Source organism: Mercurialis annua, linkage group LG7 (assembly GCF_937616625.2).
Source record: "Mercurialis annua linkage group LG7, ddMerAnnu1.2, whole genome shotgun sequence".
NCBI lineage: Eukaryota > Viridiplantae > Streptophyta > Magnoliopsida > Malpighiales > Euphorbiaceae > Mercurialis > Mercurialis annua.
Window position 1 is genome coordinate 41,050,120 of NC_065576.1, and position 17,843 is coordinate 41,067,962.

The 17,843-nt window shown below is 29.9% G+C and overlaps 2 protein-coding genes across 3 annotated transcripts; one reads left to right on the plus strand and one right to left on the minus strand.

Annotated features, from left to right (window-relative positions):
• Positions 1-1,557: 1,557 nt before the first annotated feature.
• Positions 1,558-4,738, plus strand: LOC126654885 (putative E3 ubiquitin-protein ligase XBAT35). Its single transcript, XM_050348881.2, has 9 exons — positions 1,558-1,913; positions 1,990-2,104; positions 2,210-2,290; positions 2,546-2,634; positions 2,744-2,835; positions 2,921-3,002; positions 3,295-3,403; positions 3,831-3,910; positions 4,055-4,738. Exons 1-9 carry the CDS (start codon positions 1,602-1,604, stop codon positions 4,316-4,318), a joined length of 1,224 nt encoding a protein of 407 aa, XP_050204838.1. The 5' UTR covers positions 1,558-1,601; the 3' UTR covers positions 4,319-4,738.
• A 1,905-nt stretch (positions 4,739-6,643) lies between these two features.
• On the minus strand, positions 6,644-12,036 carry LOC126657425 (uncharacterized). 2 transcript variants are annotated; one of them, XM_050352105.2, is made up of 6 exons: positions 11,867-12,036; positions 10,890-11,062; positions 9,006-9,189; positions 7,473-7,579; positions 7,267-7,380; positions 6,644-6,902 (listed from the first exon to the last, which is right to left on the minus strand). In XM_050352105.2, exons 1-5 carry the CDS (start codon positions 11,936-11,938, stop codon positions 7,299-7,301), a joined length of 618 nt encoding a protein of 205 aa, XP_050208062.1. In that variant the 5' UTR covers positions 11,939-12,036; the 3' UTR covers positions 6,644-6,902; positions 7,267-7,298. The 2 variants fall into 2 exon arrangements, with proteins under 2 accessions (XP_050208062.1, XP_050208063.1); XM_050352106.2 differs by having other exon boundaries at positions 7,257-7,380.
• Between the last annotated feature and the right edge of the window lie 5,807 nt (positions 12,037-17,843).

The following is a 17,843-nucleotide window of genomic DNA, read 5'->3' on the forward strand; positions in this document are numbered from 1 at the left end:
ATTTAACCCCTTAACTATTTTTTTTACCTATTGCACATTTAAACTTTTAATTTTTACCCATTTAGCCTCCTCAAAAATACAAAATTCAATTTTCAAAAATATTATATCTAGAATAAATGTTAAAAAATATATAAATTACTTTATATACAATGACATATGATTTTTTTAAAATATATTTTTTAATAATTTTTTTATAAATTGTTGATGACGGTATAAATTCGAAAGAAAATGATAGAAATAAATAAAAAATATTTAAAGTTGATCAAATAATTTAATGATATTACTTCTTGAACATATAAATGTTTTTTTACATTTCAACAATGAGAAAGTTTGTCTCTTTTGGTTAACGATATTATAAAATATATAAATTTATTATACTTTGATAATATTAAATGAATGTTTAATTGTTTAAAAAAATTATAAATTTTAGTGTGTTTCATAAATTTAACTCGAATTTGTAATTTTAAAAATTTTAAGATACCAACTTTTCATTTTTTACAATTGCAAACTTTTCAAATCAATTATGAATCTTTTAAGTTTGTGTTTAAATTGTAAAACACACTAAATTTATTTTTTTTAAAGCAATTAATCCTTAAATAAATTTTTAAATAATATATAAAATACATCGCTCTTTATTTTAAATGTAAGAAACATATTTATATCTTTTTTAAAATTAATACATTGTGTGAGAGGTTAAATGGGTAAAAAAAAGTAGTTTAAATGGCATTGGGAAAAACATTTAGTTAAGAGGTTAAATAGAAAAAATAGTATAATTTAAGGGGTTAAATAGAACAAAAAATAATTAAAAGGTCCAATGAAACAAAATACTAGTTTAAAGGTCGCATGAAATAAAATGATAAAGTTTAGGGGTTAAATAGAAAAAAAAATAGTTAAAAGGTTCAATGAAACAAAAAATTAGTTTAGAAGTCGCATGGACCAAAGTGGTAAAGTTTGGAGGTTAAATAATATATTAAGCCTTATTTCAATTGTTATTTATTAGTTTCTTTCGATTTAAAAATATCAATTTCCAAGCGAAACGAGGGTTCGTACTAGTTTAATCTAATAGTGTAAATTTAAAAAAATAAATAAATTTTAGATGACTTTTAATAAAGTGTAAGAGCATCTCCAATGGTGCTCTTTATTTTAAAGAGCATCAATAGTAAAATAAAGAGCATCTTTAAAATAAAAAATGATATTTTTATTTTTACTAGAGCTCTCTAAATTTAATTTTAAACTTTTAAATTTTTATAGATAATAACAAAAATATTAAATATTAATAACATTAATTTAATGAATTGTTTAATATAAATATCTTTATTTACTTTAATTTTTATAAAAAGTAATACTAGTAATATACATTTATTTTTATTTTAAATTATTTATTTATTCAAATTTTATATTAAAAATAATTAATATTATATTTAAAAAAAACTAACTAATTTAGTTTTTAAAATTTAAATTTGATCTTTTAAGATTTGAAGTAGAGATTGAAAATGGCTATCTACATGCGGAGAGCCATTTTCACTCTCTTCTCTAAATTTAAAAATTAGAGAGCCATTGAAATTTTAATTTACTGTCAAACTAGGCAGAGTTATTTGGAGATGCTCTCCAACAGTGGAATTGAGGAAATAAAAAACCTGAGAGAGCCACTCCCCTTTACTTCATCTCCATCTTCATCTTCATCTTCTTGGTTACCAAGTTTTCTCAGAAACGTTCTCTTGCTCTATCTATCTGAAATGTCATCAATTATGAAATATGCAGAATCTCTTATTCCTAGCCCTATTGTAAGAATGGGACAAAGTATTTGTACATTGATGCAAGATCACTCAAAACAAGACTTACTTCATCAACTTGTTAAATCTGCCAATGTTGACGCCATTAAAGCTATTTGCACACAACATGTTAATCTTGAGGTATGAAAGCTCCAAACTGTAAATTTGGTTAAAAGTTGTAAATTACAGGTTTTTATTGCTTTTTCTTATGGTGCAGTGGACTGATAAAGAAGGGAAAACTGCTCTGGTATTGGCTTGTATGGAACCTGAGCTGTTCAATGTAGCCAAAACTTTGATTCAATTGGGTGCTAATGTCAATGCTTATCGTCCTGGTTTGTTTCTGTACTTTTCAAAATTCTCATTTTTTTCATTTTCCTGCAAATTTTGGTGCTTTTCCAACAATTAGTAATGCCAATTCATACTTTTAATTTCTGCAGGGCGACATGCGGGTACTCCTTTACATCATGCATCAAGAAGAGGCCTTCACCAGACAGTTCTGTTGCTTCTTGCCAATGGAGGTATGCCTTCCTTTTTTTTTCCTATTTAAAAGGTTTAAGATTTTTATGATGAATTGTAGGCATAATCAGAGGTGTGAGGGTTTTAAAGCTGCTTGAATTAGACTTGCATGATACTCGAATTCAACTCCATTTTTTATCTATGTGAGCTTTGGTCGAGTTTCGTAGCTCAAGTAGACCTCAAGCTTCGTTGATCTTGATGGGTATAGCTTGTTCGTTGAATGTATTGGGGTTTAGATTTCTCCTCTTATGTCTCAGCAAATGCTCTAGTGAGAAATGATGATTTTCACACCGCGCTTGTTGTTGCTAGAATAAATAGACATGTCAATGTTGTTCGTGCTATTGAGGTAAGCTTGATCAGCTTCAAATTTTGATTTTGTTTTTCCTAAAATTTTGATTGTAATGTGTTTATGTAGCCACTAGCTAGAGTCTTATTTTTACTATTTTTGTTTTAAGAATCATATTTGCTTATTCTCTGGATGGCTACGGAAATGTCGAGGTCCAGGCTTCCTTGGAGCACTATTTCCTCAACTATTGTCAAGAAAAATGTTCGTATGTCTTTTGAAGGATTCTTTTTGTTATAATTTGTGATTCCCATAAACTCACCGGCTGATTAAGGCTCGTTGTTTGCAGCTGGGTTGTTATTATACCTTCTAGTTTCTCTGATTCCATGGAGCAAACGAATTTGGTGCTTGTCATTTATACTACTTTGCAGGTATGTTAATTCTATGTGTTTAATTTACATTTAGTTTCATAATCTTAGTAGCTGCAATCTATGTGTTCTGCACTCATATGTTCTGTAAAATATCTTTGAAGACTGTTAAGCTTGTTAGATGTTAAATTATTCAATTTCACCCATGCAATGCGCAAGCATCAACCTCGTAGTAGTGTTAACTGTAAAGTGGAACTCTTGTCGAATATTAATGCCGCGATACTATCTGTTTATATCATATTTATGTTTGTTGTTAATTTTGGATCTTTCAAGTTTATTGTTGATTAATGAACAGGATGCCCAACCTCATACAATCATTCCTCTTTCGAGGGCAAAGATCAAGGAACCCAAATTTAATCAATCAGATCCAAGAATCACAATATGCGACAATTCTACTCGTACCAGTAAGTCATAATGAATTTCTTTTATTATTATTTCTTGTGAATATGTATGCCCACTTTTGCGAAAACATCCGGTTATAACGTAGTGTTGATAGTTTTCGTTGTCTCGCTGTTTGTATGGGTTCCATCCATAATTTCTCGACTTTGTTAATTCACATATTTTCGTCATACAATGACAGTGGAAAGAGGTGAAGCAATATTTATAAGATTTCAAATATTCTTGTGTTTAGCATTTTTGGTACACTATGTATGTATGCATTTGGAGGCTGACATTGCAATCTATATTCTGCTTTTGGTTTCATCCAATCTCATGTGGTGGTGATTTTGCTGATGACCGTCAAAGTTTCATTGTTAATTGCAAAAGTTTATGTAGCTCATGTACTCTTTGTTTTTGCATATGTATATATATATATATATATATATTTACCAGAAACACGATATAGATTTGGACCGTGCAGTGACAAAGAGCAGCTGCGCAGGCTGTATGATGCGTGCAGAGGATTTCGGCAGGTAAATTACATTCATTTTTTGCTATACTACTGGATGGATTTTCATGTATTTGAGTTCATGCATTTTTCCCGGTAAAATAGATTGCTGTCTTGTTGTATTAAGAAGCATCATGCAACCAGCAACTAATGCTCTATCGTTATTTAGAATATTGAACAAACATCTGCTGAAGCTCTGGATTTGTTAATGGCGAGGAGCGCTCACATTCGGTCCGCCCCAGCAGATGGGCCACCACTTTTTTTTAATGGTGAGAGGTACATTGAATGGGCACTAGCTGCCGAATCATCAAATTCAGAAGCAAGCAGCATTGTGCGAGCTCGTGTAGACACCCAAACCAACGCGCCGGTTGCTCAAACGCGCAGTTCAACTGTTCCATCAGCTCCCCCAATGCCCCATGAATGGCTGATCTAGCATCCATCAGTTGATTCGAGTCTGGTGGACTGGTCTGCTCCAACGGAGGAGCATGCAAGTTTTGTAACAAGCAATGTGAGACTCTGGTAGATGATCAATTATGTTTTTCTTTCTTGTTAAAAGTTACGTATCAACTTCAAGAAACTAAGATTGCGTTTTAAAGTGTGAGCCGCAAGGTGAAACGCTCACTTAAAGTTTTAGCGATCACGGTATTGTTTTTAACTAAAACTTGAAATTATGCTACTAATTAAAGAATTAGTGCGAAGATTATGGAGTCGCCATCTGGTGAGACCGACATTTCTCTTCTAATTTCGGATAGTGACTAGATTATGTCATGGATTTTTAGGCCCGGATACTAATATTTCATAATAATGTGTATGAATTTTATTGATTTACTATTATTCTAATTTATCCTATTTATCCTATTTAACCATTTAAAATATAAATGATTTGAAAACGGCAAATCAAATCATGTAAATCATACAATTGCAGTAGAATCATACTCCTAAACATACATCTATTACTATGCATGTTTATGATTGAATTTTTTTTTTTATGTCAATGCCGGTTTATTAATTAACCCTCAATGTGTTTATGTAAAAGTTGATTTTAAAATTTACCATTTTAGATGAACTATATACTTCAATTACATTTTAAATAGCTCTAACATTGCTAAATGAATGAATTTTAATTAAATGTCAGACTTCATAACTAAATATTAAACCTAATTAATTAATTAATTAAATCAATGTAGGCCATACAAATGCAGTGTGATTTTATTATCACAAATATTACAAATTACACATTGAATTTATAGTAAAATAAAATAAAAAGACTAAACATTCAAAGAATAAAAGTACAAAAAACTAATAAAAATAAAACATACATCCCTAAATATTAGAATCCTAAGTCTATATTTTTTAAAAGTTATGTAAATATTGTCATTCAAATAAAAACAATTCAATGTCTAATGAGATTAATTTTCTATCTTGAATAAATTACATTGCATCCACTACTTATAAATTAATTAAATTTCTAAAAAAATTAAAAATTAATTACCAAATAGATCTAACTTAATATTACTAATTTCTAAATCAATTATTTTAACACTATTAAGTACCTATTCTTTATTAATAATATCTACAATTAATTATAACAAGGGATACGTTAATTAAATTCATAAACTATACATGTTTTTTCAATTTAATCACAAACTTTAAAACGTCTCAATTGTATGTAGGAAGTTTCATTTTTTTTTCTCAATTCGATGTATATATTGATGTGGCACTCGTTCATTGGTAAGATTTTGCTGAAGTAGACATCTTTTTTAGCAGGCACATTATCATGTTATGATCTCGTGTATCGAATTGGAAAAAAAATGAAACTTCCTGCCTATAATTGAGAAGTGTGAGAAGTATAGTTTATGAATTTTTATAACATTAAAAAATAGGCTAATAATCACCCATAGACGACTATAGGGTCCCTTTATAAGAAACTCTGTCATCTTCAAAAGCGATCAAAAAATCTATTCAGCTTTATGGCAGCGCTCGACAAATCCCGTAAGCCCAAAAAAATGACTACAATACCCCTAAAAATCTGTAATTAAAAAAAAAAATCCAACTCAACCCAAACCCAACCAAACAGTAAAACCACTCACCCAAATAAATCAAACCTAAACCCACCCGTCCATCCCTCTGATCAAAACACCCACCCGCCGCCGCACAACACACCGAAACCACCGCCGCCACCGGTACCGCCTCTGCCACTTTCCGTGGAGGAGCTGCTAAGTAAGCTTAGATTCATTACATTTTAGTTTTATTTTATTTTAAATTGGAAATCTACATCGAGTATGAAGCTGAGCCGAGCCTAACAAATTGCACATATTTTTCTGTTATAGAATTTAAAATCGATTTTTCATCTTATCATCGAGTGTAATAATTCAGGAGTAAGTAAGATTTTTTTTTTTTGAAAAAGATAATTGCTCATAAGATCAGAACAGAATCGAATCCTAACCTCAACAATCAGTTAAGGTGATTTAATCTACATCCGGAAGAAAATTGCCTCCCGCCGTGCAACTCAACCTAACTTTAAAACTCGAAGCTGCTCGAGTCTAATGCGGTTTGTGAACTCTGGTTAAGGTACAAAATTTCAAACCGAAACTTTACTCCATTATCATTTCATAGAAACAAAAATTAACAAAAACATTGATGTGAATCAATTAAGCATGTCTATGATCTCTCTTAGGACCGAATAATGATGACAGTAGTAGTGGAAGAAATACAGTAGCACCCCCAAACTTATTTTGGAAAACAAAAACGTCGCCAGTGCGTTAAAACTATAAATTTTGATATGGGCAAAGTTCACATAAGGCCATCACGGCAAGTAAAGAGTCCTAACACAAGCACATCCAAGAAATGGGCAGCATAAAGATTTCATTACACTTCTTTTCCTGGTCTAGATTTTGAGATTACAATCCTGTTTTCCAAGGCAAAGGTTGAATAAAGTTGACACTCAGAATTGAACTATGCCTCCATCGTCTATTTGGAGGCAACGGAAGACCCAGTAACTCACCAGGCCACCGCACCTGGATAAAAACAACCATAATTAGCAGTCTGCAAAAACCAAACTGAACCGACCAATTTAAATTGATGCAGTTTGAAATTATAAGAAAAATAACTTATTAATTCGGTTTTGTTTTGGAAGTAAAAAAGTTAAGCTCGCTTTTGATACAATCAGACCAGAAACAAACTGACTAGTTCAGTTTTGAAATATTTTAAATCCTTAAAAGAATTGGTTCGGTTAAGTCTTGTTCGAACCAAATGCATACTAACCATATCATGCGGCTCCCCAATGATAGATCAACCTAAATGCTTAAAGATTACATTTTAATTTTGCAATTGCAATGGAGTAAACTAGGAAAGAAAGAACAAATTAATACATATACAAACCGAGTCAGTAGAGAATTTTTGATGCACATAGGCTAGGCTTTGTGATTTTTGGCCATCTCGTCCACGTCCAGTTCTACTTCCAATACTGGTGAATCCTTATGCATGCTAAAATGACTGGTCAAGGAACAAAGTAACATCAATTTCGCCTCAAATATCATCCATCATACAGCCGCAAGGTTTCAACAAACAACAATTCAGCAGCTCACCTGTTCTGAACAGGACCATGATCCACGGCTGTACGTAGACAGTATATAACTCGACCAACTATATTAGATGTGGGAACTGGACCAAATGTCCGACTGTCATTAGCTTCCTGTCACACCAACAAAGAAGATGAAAAGGGGAGAACAATCAGTTTTTTACAGACTCTGGAAACATAAATTACACCATATGCCAAAATTTACAACTGAACTTAATGAATATGAATCTGAATATTAAAGATGATGACAGGTTATTAACGGCGATGACGGTGATAATGATGAAAAATAGGTAAATAATAATCCTTAAATTTAGACAAGAGTATAAGTAATATAATTATCCTGAAGTATTTTTCACAATAAAACAGACGAAAAGATGTAATCATATGCATACATATATGCATCCACAGCAATTAATCAACATAGGGAAAGACAAAGTTTTAACATACTGACTTGATTCAAGAATCATGAGCATGAAACATGGGAGGCATAAACAAGGAAAATAAAAAACCCAACAAATTACTTGCAAGCAGAACAGTTATACAAATGTAAAGCTTCAAGCAAGGTCTGAAGAATTAAAAAGAAACACTTATATACTTGTTTAATCTTCTCATTTTGCACATTTTGCAGGTTTCTCGAAAAAGATTAACAAGTTCATAATAATATATGCCAGATAATCTTACTGAGAAAGAATCCAACATCAACATATTGATTAAGAAGAGTATTCATTTCATTTTTTATTTTTGATCTTGATGTTACTTGTCCAACTTTTTTGTTCTAGTAAAAGCAGCGACGGAATATATTTCCCTTAATATGAATTTCAGCACCTGAACAACAGAACTGCATGCCTAAATGAAAAAAAAATAGATACCTAGATCACATTCACCAAAAAATGAACAGATTTTTCCTGGATGCTTAATTTTTATGATATATAAATTATAAATTATTTTCAAATTGCCATCGAGCAAAAACCATATATCCTGTACATTTCTTCATTCTGCAGTAAGATCAACACCAGATCCAGTAATCTTTACGCTTATTTGATCAACATTGATATAATTATAAAGTGGTGACTTATGAATCAACTCCATTACTAATTTATCCATGTCAGAAATAAAGGGTTAAATTTTGGTTCACTGATCATAATAGTAAATTTTTGTGATAAAAATGCACATAAATGCAATGGATATAACACATATGGACAAGGTTTTGGAGGAGAACTTCTAGTAAGAAATTAAGCGACATAATATGCAAGAGTTGTTTTACACTTAGTGTGTACTATAATGAGGAGCTATCGACCAGAAGGATTACAGCAGCAATAATCTAATAAGGCCTGAAATTTTTATGCAGATCTGAAATGATACGGCAGTGAAGTTCTTACAACATAGAAGTCTAGACCAGATGATATTGTTATAAAAGCTTGGCATTGCACTTTCCCATTCTGCAATTTTAGTGCAGTTCTGTCGGTCCTTAAGCCCCACCTCCCTCAAAAAAACAAAACATGTATACCAACTGAATTTCACATTTGTAAGCGGCGCATACCTTGGGCTTCAACTTCTCATTGTCAGCTAAAACCCAGCATTGATCATTCTCAAGAACAAATGGTTCATCTTTTTCATCAGTAGAACCCATTTCATACCCTTCAACTCCAGCTAATCTTCTGACCATAAGTTTATCTGTATTATCAGGATCCTTTAAAAGTACCACATCTCCAACAAAAACACGCCTGTGAAAGAAATTATAAAGGGATTGATTAGTTATCATGATTTCCTATACTAAAAAAACTGAAAATTTTGTAATTTTGCAACAAAATGTATCAAGATTGTTTATAAACAAATGAAGCATACAAAGAACTGATTTGCAAAAAACAAAAACATTGTTGTAGCAATTGTATGAGATAAAACTTGTTCTCTATTAATGAAAATGTAACTTTTTCCTGTGAAGTGAGTAAGCTCATTACAAAAGCAATTATTAGAGGAAGGGAGACAGAATAACTAGCTGTTGTTTTTGTTCTCTTCTCTATTGTTTGCCTATCTAGATTATGCATAGTTATTATTTGATATTAAATTTAACATGTTCCTATAGAAGAAATGGAGGGCGAGAAATAATTATTCAAACATAAAAACAAGTATGCTGTGCAAAAATCAAAAACCCGATAATAATAAACAATGGCTGCATAAATGCTCAATATGGCCTCTAATCTAGGCGACATGGAAATGGAAATGGACACAGAAACAGAAATAAAAATGGATAATAAAAAACCAACATTTCAAATATAAAGGAAATGCAAAAGTGGACAAAACATGTAAACGGTATCTAAAATGTACTTTAGTTAGTTTTTTTGTTTCTTTTTTAAAACAAAGCCATTTTTGTATAGATTTATAAAATAACAATCACAACATATAGATTAAAAAGAAACAATTGCAACACATAGTGATCCAAGCCTCAACAAAAAAATAGAAACACCAGAAATTAGCTACATGCAGGAATATAATATATTTTTCCCGGAAGATAGAAAATAATTTAGGTTCAAAGATAAAAATCAAAGAAATACGATCTTCATGTTTCATCAAAAAAGGTCCCTCCACTTCCATCTCCAAAGCGCTGCAGCCATGTATGAGGGAATAAGCTCCCTATCATTCTAAGCTGCAAATGATCACTAGAATAGCCATGAACCTAGTTTTGTTAACACTTAACAATCTACATTGTGGTCACCATCTGCAGCTCCTTGATTTACTCCACTATCTCCTACAACATAACCACTTATTTCTGCTCCTCCAGCAAAAAATGTTACCACCCCCAACTAAGGTTCAGCTTCCTCCAGTGCAATGTTTTTCCCCTAAAAATACATTTCTTTTAAGAAATGCATTTGCAATTTCCGAAATTTGCAGAAATGGCCCTGAAATCTCAATAGAACTTCATCCAAACTAATCTTCCCAAATCACTATTTTCACTAATAATTATTCTAAGAAACTTGATGACGTCTGAATTGTTCCATACTGGATGGTAACTTGACCTGAAAGCTTAAGCTCAAACATCACAAGGGTTTGCAATACTATTGACACCTCATTCGGTTACTTATAAAATAGGACCTCCAAACTTGCATCAAACTGTACCACAGTTGACATGCCGATTGGCCAAATAATTCACTTTCATAATCCCAGCATAAAGTCAATTCTCATGTCCTAAACTGAGGTAAACCAAAAACCTCAAAGATTTTTTTAGAAAACAGAGAATGCTATCCTAACATTTTTTTTAAAAAATGATATAAGATATTATAGAAATTAATGAAATATCTCACTCCTATTGCAGGCTATAAACATTTATGAATTAAATCCCTCAGAAACTGATTGAAAAATCAAACTATGCCTCATCAACTCAAGCCAGCAAAGAATAGTTTTTTTAGGAGGGAATCGAAAATGTTACGATGGATCAGCAGCTGCTAGTTTCCGCACAAGAAGAGTTCCCCCTTGCTCCCCAACCGTTGGTGCCATTTCCTGCCCTTTGTTCCAGTGTAAGTATGTAAGCTTTCCCTGGAATAGATTTTTCCAAATTGCATCACCAACCTCTCTATCACTGATTTGACCTCCTTTATAGCTCTGTATCACATTGAAGAGCAAAGGTTATTTATGAACAACCAATTTAATAGCATTCCTGCAGCTCAAGTTAACCTCAAATGTTGGAATGGGAAACAAAAGCACATTAAAGCCAGCATACAATGCAGTAACAGCCAGGTTTTGTTAAGCGAAACAACAATTCTATATTCAAAGAAAATCCTATCAGATAACAATTGAAGTACTTTTTTTGTAACAGAAAGTTGCTTTATGTAAATTAAGAGAACATGGGTGTCCGTTGAAGGTTACCGTGAACTTAGGATATTTAAGGTTGCTCGAGTGTTACTACTTCGTATAGTTTTTCTTATTTGTACTTGGGGAAAAAGATTCTAACATTCATCGAAAAAGTATGAGCAAAGAGTCAACACAGGTTCAGGACCGGAGTCACAAGTTCAGGACCGGGTTGACCCTTTACTCAAAATATTATAACTAGGAACTCAAACAATTCCAATGACTAACTGAATTAACATATTCTAATGACTAAGCAGCAACCAACCATGGGAGTTTAAATTGTATTACACCATCAAAAACAAAATAAACCGAACCATTCTTCTTCCCTAATCTAAGAGATGCCACCTCACCGTAATTAAACAGGCACAAAGCATAAAAGATCACTAAAGCCAATTCCACTAAAATGGTCACTAAATCAGCAAAAGAAATTACAACCCAGTTCATTAACTATAGTAGGGAACAGAAAAATCATCAATTTATAAGAGAAACAATACAAGAATGTGAATTTGATGAGCACATAAACATGAAAAGGTAGAAAAAATTAAGAAAATGAAGGACCTTCCAACTGAGAGAAACGGAGTATTCGAACTTGTAGGCTATGTATCGGAACCAAGTCGACAGAGAAACCATTCCGGTACCGACACTGGATTCCGATTGCCTCTATGTATTATCCCCTTTGTTAAACCCCTAGCAGCGAGAAACAAACTCTTACTATTTTATTTGTTTTTTTCATTTATTCATTTTTAGATAAAAAAGGGTCATATGGTCCGTGGCAACACCAGGCCCATTTACTCAACCTACCATTTTTTTAAAAATGGAAATTTAGAATAAATAGTCTATTTTAAAAATGAAAATTTAGAATAAATAGTCCAAAAGTATTTTTTCTAAATCGTGATTTTAAAAAAATTTCAATAAAATCAACTTTTAATATTGATTATTGATGTTTATATCAGTTTGGAATTAATTATAATATTACCATAATATTATCATAATGGTATTACAACATTATAATAAGATTAATGATAAAGTATGTAAAAATAATTTTATATATATTTATGATAATATTATGATACAAGTATGGTACTATTTATGACAAAGTTATTATAAAAGTTAGAGAAAATTATTTAGAGGCCCCTAATATCATAATTAACAGTTTGGTATTCCTTATTTTCAAAAGTCTACTTAATGGTCCTTCAGTTTTAATTCCGTTAACTGAGAGATCTTTTTGTTAATTTGAGGGACCGGATCGTTTAGCAGATTGAAACTCGGGTACTAAATCGTTTAAAAGTGAGGGACCAAATCGTTTAATAAAATTAAAAGTGAGGGGCCAAATAGTTCACAAAATTAAAAGTGGGGTACCAAATCGTTTGAAAATAAGTGTCGAAATTAACGGAGGGACCGAATAGTTAACGGAACTAAAACTGAGGGATCATTAAGTAGACTTTTGAAATAAGGGGTACCAAACTGTTAATTATGGCATACCTCAGGGATCTTGGCGTAATTTGCTCTAAAAGTTATGATAAAGTTATGATAAATTACGTAAAATATCTTTACATTATACGGAAAAGATAATATTATAATACAATTATGATAATATTATGATAACGTCTATGATAAAGTACGTAAAATATTTTTACATTATACGGTTATGATAATATTATAATACAGTTATGATATAATATTATTGATAATGATAAAGATTATGATAAAGTACGTAAACTAATTTTGCATTATACAATGGGTTAATTCCATAAAAAAGTCACGACCTTTACACGATTTTTCATTTTAATCACGACTTTTAAAAGTTGTCATATAAAACCACGACCTTTCAAATTTTTTCAAATTTATCACCAAATCAATTTTTGGTGTATTTTTTATAACGTGGCCACGGCAGATTTGGAAAAAATGTAAGGTAAAATTCACCGGAAAAATAGTCGGTGATAGATCTGAAAAAAAAGAAAGGTTATGGTTTAATATGGCAATTTTTAAACGTCATGATTAAAATGAAAATTCGTGTAAAGGTCGTGACTTTTTATGGAATTAACCCTTATACAATTATGGTAATATTATGATATGGTTATGATAAAGTTTAAAGTAAGGTTATGATAAAGTACGTAAAATAATTTTGTATTATTATTATACTAATATTATGATAAGTTTGTAATAATACTATGATATAATTTTGTATAAATTATGTAAAATAAATTATGCAAAAACTATGATAAGATTATGATAATGGTATATGATAAAATTATGATAAGATATATAATAATATTGTGATAAAATACGTAAAATAATTTTGTATAATAAGACTATGAAAATATTATAATAAGGTTACGATAACGTTACGATAACGGAGTAAAAATCATTAACTTTGAAACAGAGAGAGTAAAAACATAACGTTGGAAAAATAATGAGGTATTTTAAAAAAAAAAAATTGTGTTGAGGTAAAAAAATACAAATATTTTTATTTTTATAGGAAAATATGTAAACTTCCCTTTTTAAAGTTTTAATCCCCTGTTGATAGTAACTAGTTCTTTTTTCATATGTTTAATTTTAAAAATCAAAGGTTTTGTGAAATTTTATAAATTTTATTTTTTATTTAGAAAAAATAAATTATTTAAACTTAATGTAAATTAAATATGAATAAATATTTAACTGACAATGTTTTCATGGCGAAGAAGTGGGAAAGAAAAGTCGTCATCCAACAAGTCAATGTTAGGAATGGAGCTAATCTTAAAGGTGATAATAGAGTTGTAGAAGTGGGTAATATTTTTAGAAATAACAAAATTGTTAAAAGGAAATTTAAATATGAACTCTATTTCCAAAATGCACAATTTAGTCATAGACTTTACTACAAATTCTATATATTTCGGGTTTGAGTTTTTGTTAATAAAAAGTTGCAGCACTTTTTATGATATAAATCGTAAACTAACAATAAATTATTAAATATTAATCATTCATCCATTATAGGCGTAAGTTTCACTTTGATTAGGAGGACGGTATAAAATCTGCTATATACTATAAATTTTGAGTTTTAGTCTCAAAGTTAAATATAATTATTGTACTTGAAAAAATTATTGTAGTTGAAAAAATCGCTTAGTGCAAGACTGCTAATTCTTAAATACAATAATATTTTCTGAAAGCACATATATTGAATGACAAAGATATATTAAATATAATTTAAAAATTGAAATGTTGTTAATGATAATGAAATAGAGAGTGGGTTTGGCTCTCCACATGTAAAGAGTCAAACCAACTCTCTATATTAAATTTAAAAGATAAAAAGTCTATTGGAGTATTAATTTGTAGATAAACTCTTTAAATTAGAGAGTATTTCACTTTTAGAGTGTCTTTTAAAGATGCTCTTAAAATAGCTAAAATTAACGAAGAAGGCACAACAAAAGATATTGAAAGATGAAAATATGTTATTTTAGTATGTGTTTATAGTCAACTCCTAGATTCTTCAAACTTTGAAGGTGTATCAAATATCGATAGAAAAATAGGGGGTAATTAATCCTGAGATAACTGAATTTTTTTTTATTTCAGTCTCTAAATTATTATTTTTTGTTGCTTAGTTTTTATTTTCATTTTCATTTTGATATTTTTCGTCAAAAATGTTAGACGGCAGCTAGAATTATTTATTTTTACCTAAAAACTTGTCATGTATGCATAATTTGACCTAAAAACTTCTTTATAAAATAATGTTATGTATATATGACAAATTTCAAAATGAAGCTGGTAAAATCCGGCTGCCACATGTCAAAATTTCAGTTGTCATCTAAGCATTTTTGGCCGGAAAATTTAAAATGAAAAAAAATAGAAGTTGAGTAACAAAAAAGAAAAAAACCAAAGCATATTGACTAAAATGAAAAAAATGAAAATTTAGTGACTCTCGAAATTAATTACTCAAAAATAAGGTTATTTGGATTTCATCAATCAAACCCGATTTATTTGCCTTTGTGTTTGATACAAAAGAGTGGAAGATGCAAGCTTCGGCAGACAGACCTATTACTTTTGACAACCATTCATTGCTTCCGCAAGAATATATAAGGAAAATGACATTTGATATTAAAGACATAGCAACAATTCCGGTTTGGGTCAAGTTTCTTATATTACCATGGGAATTCTGGAGTGGTGAAGCTTTAAGTTCTATATCAAGCATTTTGGGAAAATCTCTATTCGCTGACAGATGCACAGGAGAATGATATAAATCTTCATACGCAAGAGTCCTTATTGATACGAAACTTGAAGGAATTTTTACTGATTCAGTTATCATATAAGATGAAGATGGAGATCAAATATACCTACAGGTAGATTATGAATGAAAACTAGTACTGTGTGGTGTGCAAGAAGTTGGGTCATATAAACTGTGAGAAACGGGAAAAATAATCGATATACTTATATAATTAAAAGAACCAATAGAACCCTTTCATCCAATCTCCCCAAATAAAATTTTCTTATCAATTCTCATTAAATTGATTATTCTCATAAATTACCATCTTTCTTAAACTACTTAATTTTATTTCATTTTTTATAAACTAATCCATCTAAACTATCTAATTAACTCATGTACTTATACTACTCGAATAAACAAACAGAATAGTTTAGTCTCTAATATGTTTAGAACAAAAGTTACACTGATATAAAAAATCCACATCAGATACATTTAGTAGTATCTTTATTGCAATTTACAAGAAATTTGCTCATTAGCTTTTCAATTTTCTATCATTTTCGAGACAAATTGACCAATCATTTTCAACTTGCATTTCAAAATAAATTTGTATAACATCTTATATTAAATAATTTTTTCCGTCTATAACTTATAATATATTTTTGATAATATTTTTAAATATTTATTTACAACAAATAAATATGTTGTCCCAAGCATATTGATATTTTAAAACACTTTAACTAAATTTTTAAAAATAAATAAAATTATTTACCAAAGTTTAACTTAATGATATAAATTCTTTTTTCATATTATTTCTTTTTCACCTTTCTATAGCCAAAAAATTATACTCGAAGATATGTCTTTAGTATTCTTTTAGTCAACCAATGATGATTTTGAGGTTGAAAGATATTTTATCAAGAGAAACACAATATGTTTTTAATCTTATTGAAAAAACTGTTATTTTAAGTTTTTAACTTTATATGTTATATTTTTATTTTTAAGGCATTTTATTTATTAATATTATATTCGTTTGACTGATAAAATTTACATTTATTTTCTTTTAAATTTTTGTAAAATATTTATTTCAATTTTTTTTATAGAATCTTAATGATATCTAGAAAATACGAAATTAGAGAACAAGTTTAAAAATGGTACTTAGTACATAATTTATTGTAAGAAATAAATCAAAAAATTCACGAGAAATTAAAAAAACATTACAATGCAATAAAAATGTGACACCAGAAATACATAAAATAAAAAAAATGTTTTTTTGTTAGAATTACTTTTTTAATAATATTTAGATTTAAATTAAATTAAATATTAATTTGATTCGACGCAAATGTGCGAGCTTACGGCTGGTGAAACTACAATTGTCAAGGATGACAAAGGAAATAGAATCTGAAAAGATATGAAGTTTGGAAAGATATGAAAACCATTAAATAAGTCATCACAGAATTAGCCATTGCTGAAGAAGTAGAAAAAAAATGAAGAGGTTGCTACCATGTCTCGTAATTCTCTTCCAAAAAAAACTCAGTAATTAAAGATGAATTTCAGCTGGCCACTAAAAGAAAGTGGAATTAAAACTTGACTAAAGAAAATATTGAGCACAGTCAGAAGATTACATGTACTATCTATAAGACTACTTGTATGGATAATACTATTGAAAAGGGTCCTTCATGAGGCTTATAAAGCCTCAAGATAGAGGCAAAAGAGTTTGATTAGTTAGAATATCAGGGGACTTAATGATCTCTAGAAATAAGCTGAGGCACAATACCCTGCTTGTGAATGACAAAATGCTTTTAGCTGGTATTTTGGAAACTAGGGTTAGAAAGATCAATAGAGATGCTGCGTGGAAGAATATTAATTTGTTTGGTGGAATTTTATTGATAATTATGATTTCTTTGAGACTGAACTAAACCGAACTGACTTTGTAAACTGGCAATAATTAAGGAGTTGGCTACCGACTCCTTAAATTTGTAGTTGTTGGTTTAGACCAAACTGAACCGACTGTCATAACTACAGTTTTTTTCTACACATAATGTCCAAAATAGCCAAACTACAAAATACTATATTTAGCTATATAATTAATGATTTATATTCTTTTACAGTAATTGCAAAAATTATTTCAAAAAAAAAATGTATTTTTGTAGAAAGATGTTACATTTATCCATTATTATAACAGTTGCAAACAACTCTCTCGAACTTAAACTTCAAAACAATTTTATATATTCATTTAATTCAACTCCAATAACTTAAGAAACTTTCATTTACAGCGATTATTACTTCGAAGTTTCAATTTGCAACAATTTCAATGTCACTTCAAATTACACAAAAACTATTGCAATATCTCATATCTGCTTA

Coding starts and splice junctions, on each gene's coding strand:
- LOC126657425 (XM_050352105.2), bottom strand. CDS start 11,938: ATGGTTTCTCTGTCGACTTGGTTCCGATACATAGCCTACAAGTTCGAA. Junction 11,063..11,866: donor CCGTTTCTCTCAGTTGGAAG/GTCCTTCATTTT, acceptor AATGTGATACAG/AGCTATAAAGGAGGTCAAAT. Junction 7,580..9,005: donor ATGAGAAGTTGAAGCCCAAG/GTATGCGCCGCT, acceptor TTGGTGTGACAG/GAAGCTAATGACAGTCGGAC.
- LOC126654885 (XM_050348881.2), top strand. CDS start 1,602: ATGCTCTCCAACAGTGGAATTGAGGAAATAAAAAACCTGAGAGAGCCA. Junction 3,003..3,294: donor TCATTTATACTACTTTGCAG/GTATGTTAATTC, acceptor ATTAATGAACAG/GATGCCCAACCTCATACAAT. Junction 3,911..4,054: donor CGTGCAGAGGATTTCGGCAG/GTAAATTACATT, acceptor ATCGTTATTTAG/AATATTGAACAAACATCTGC.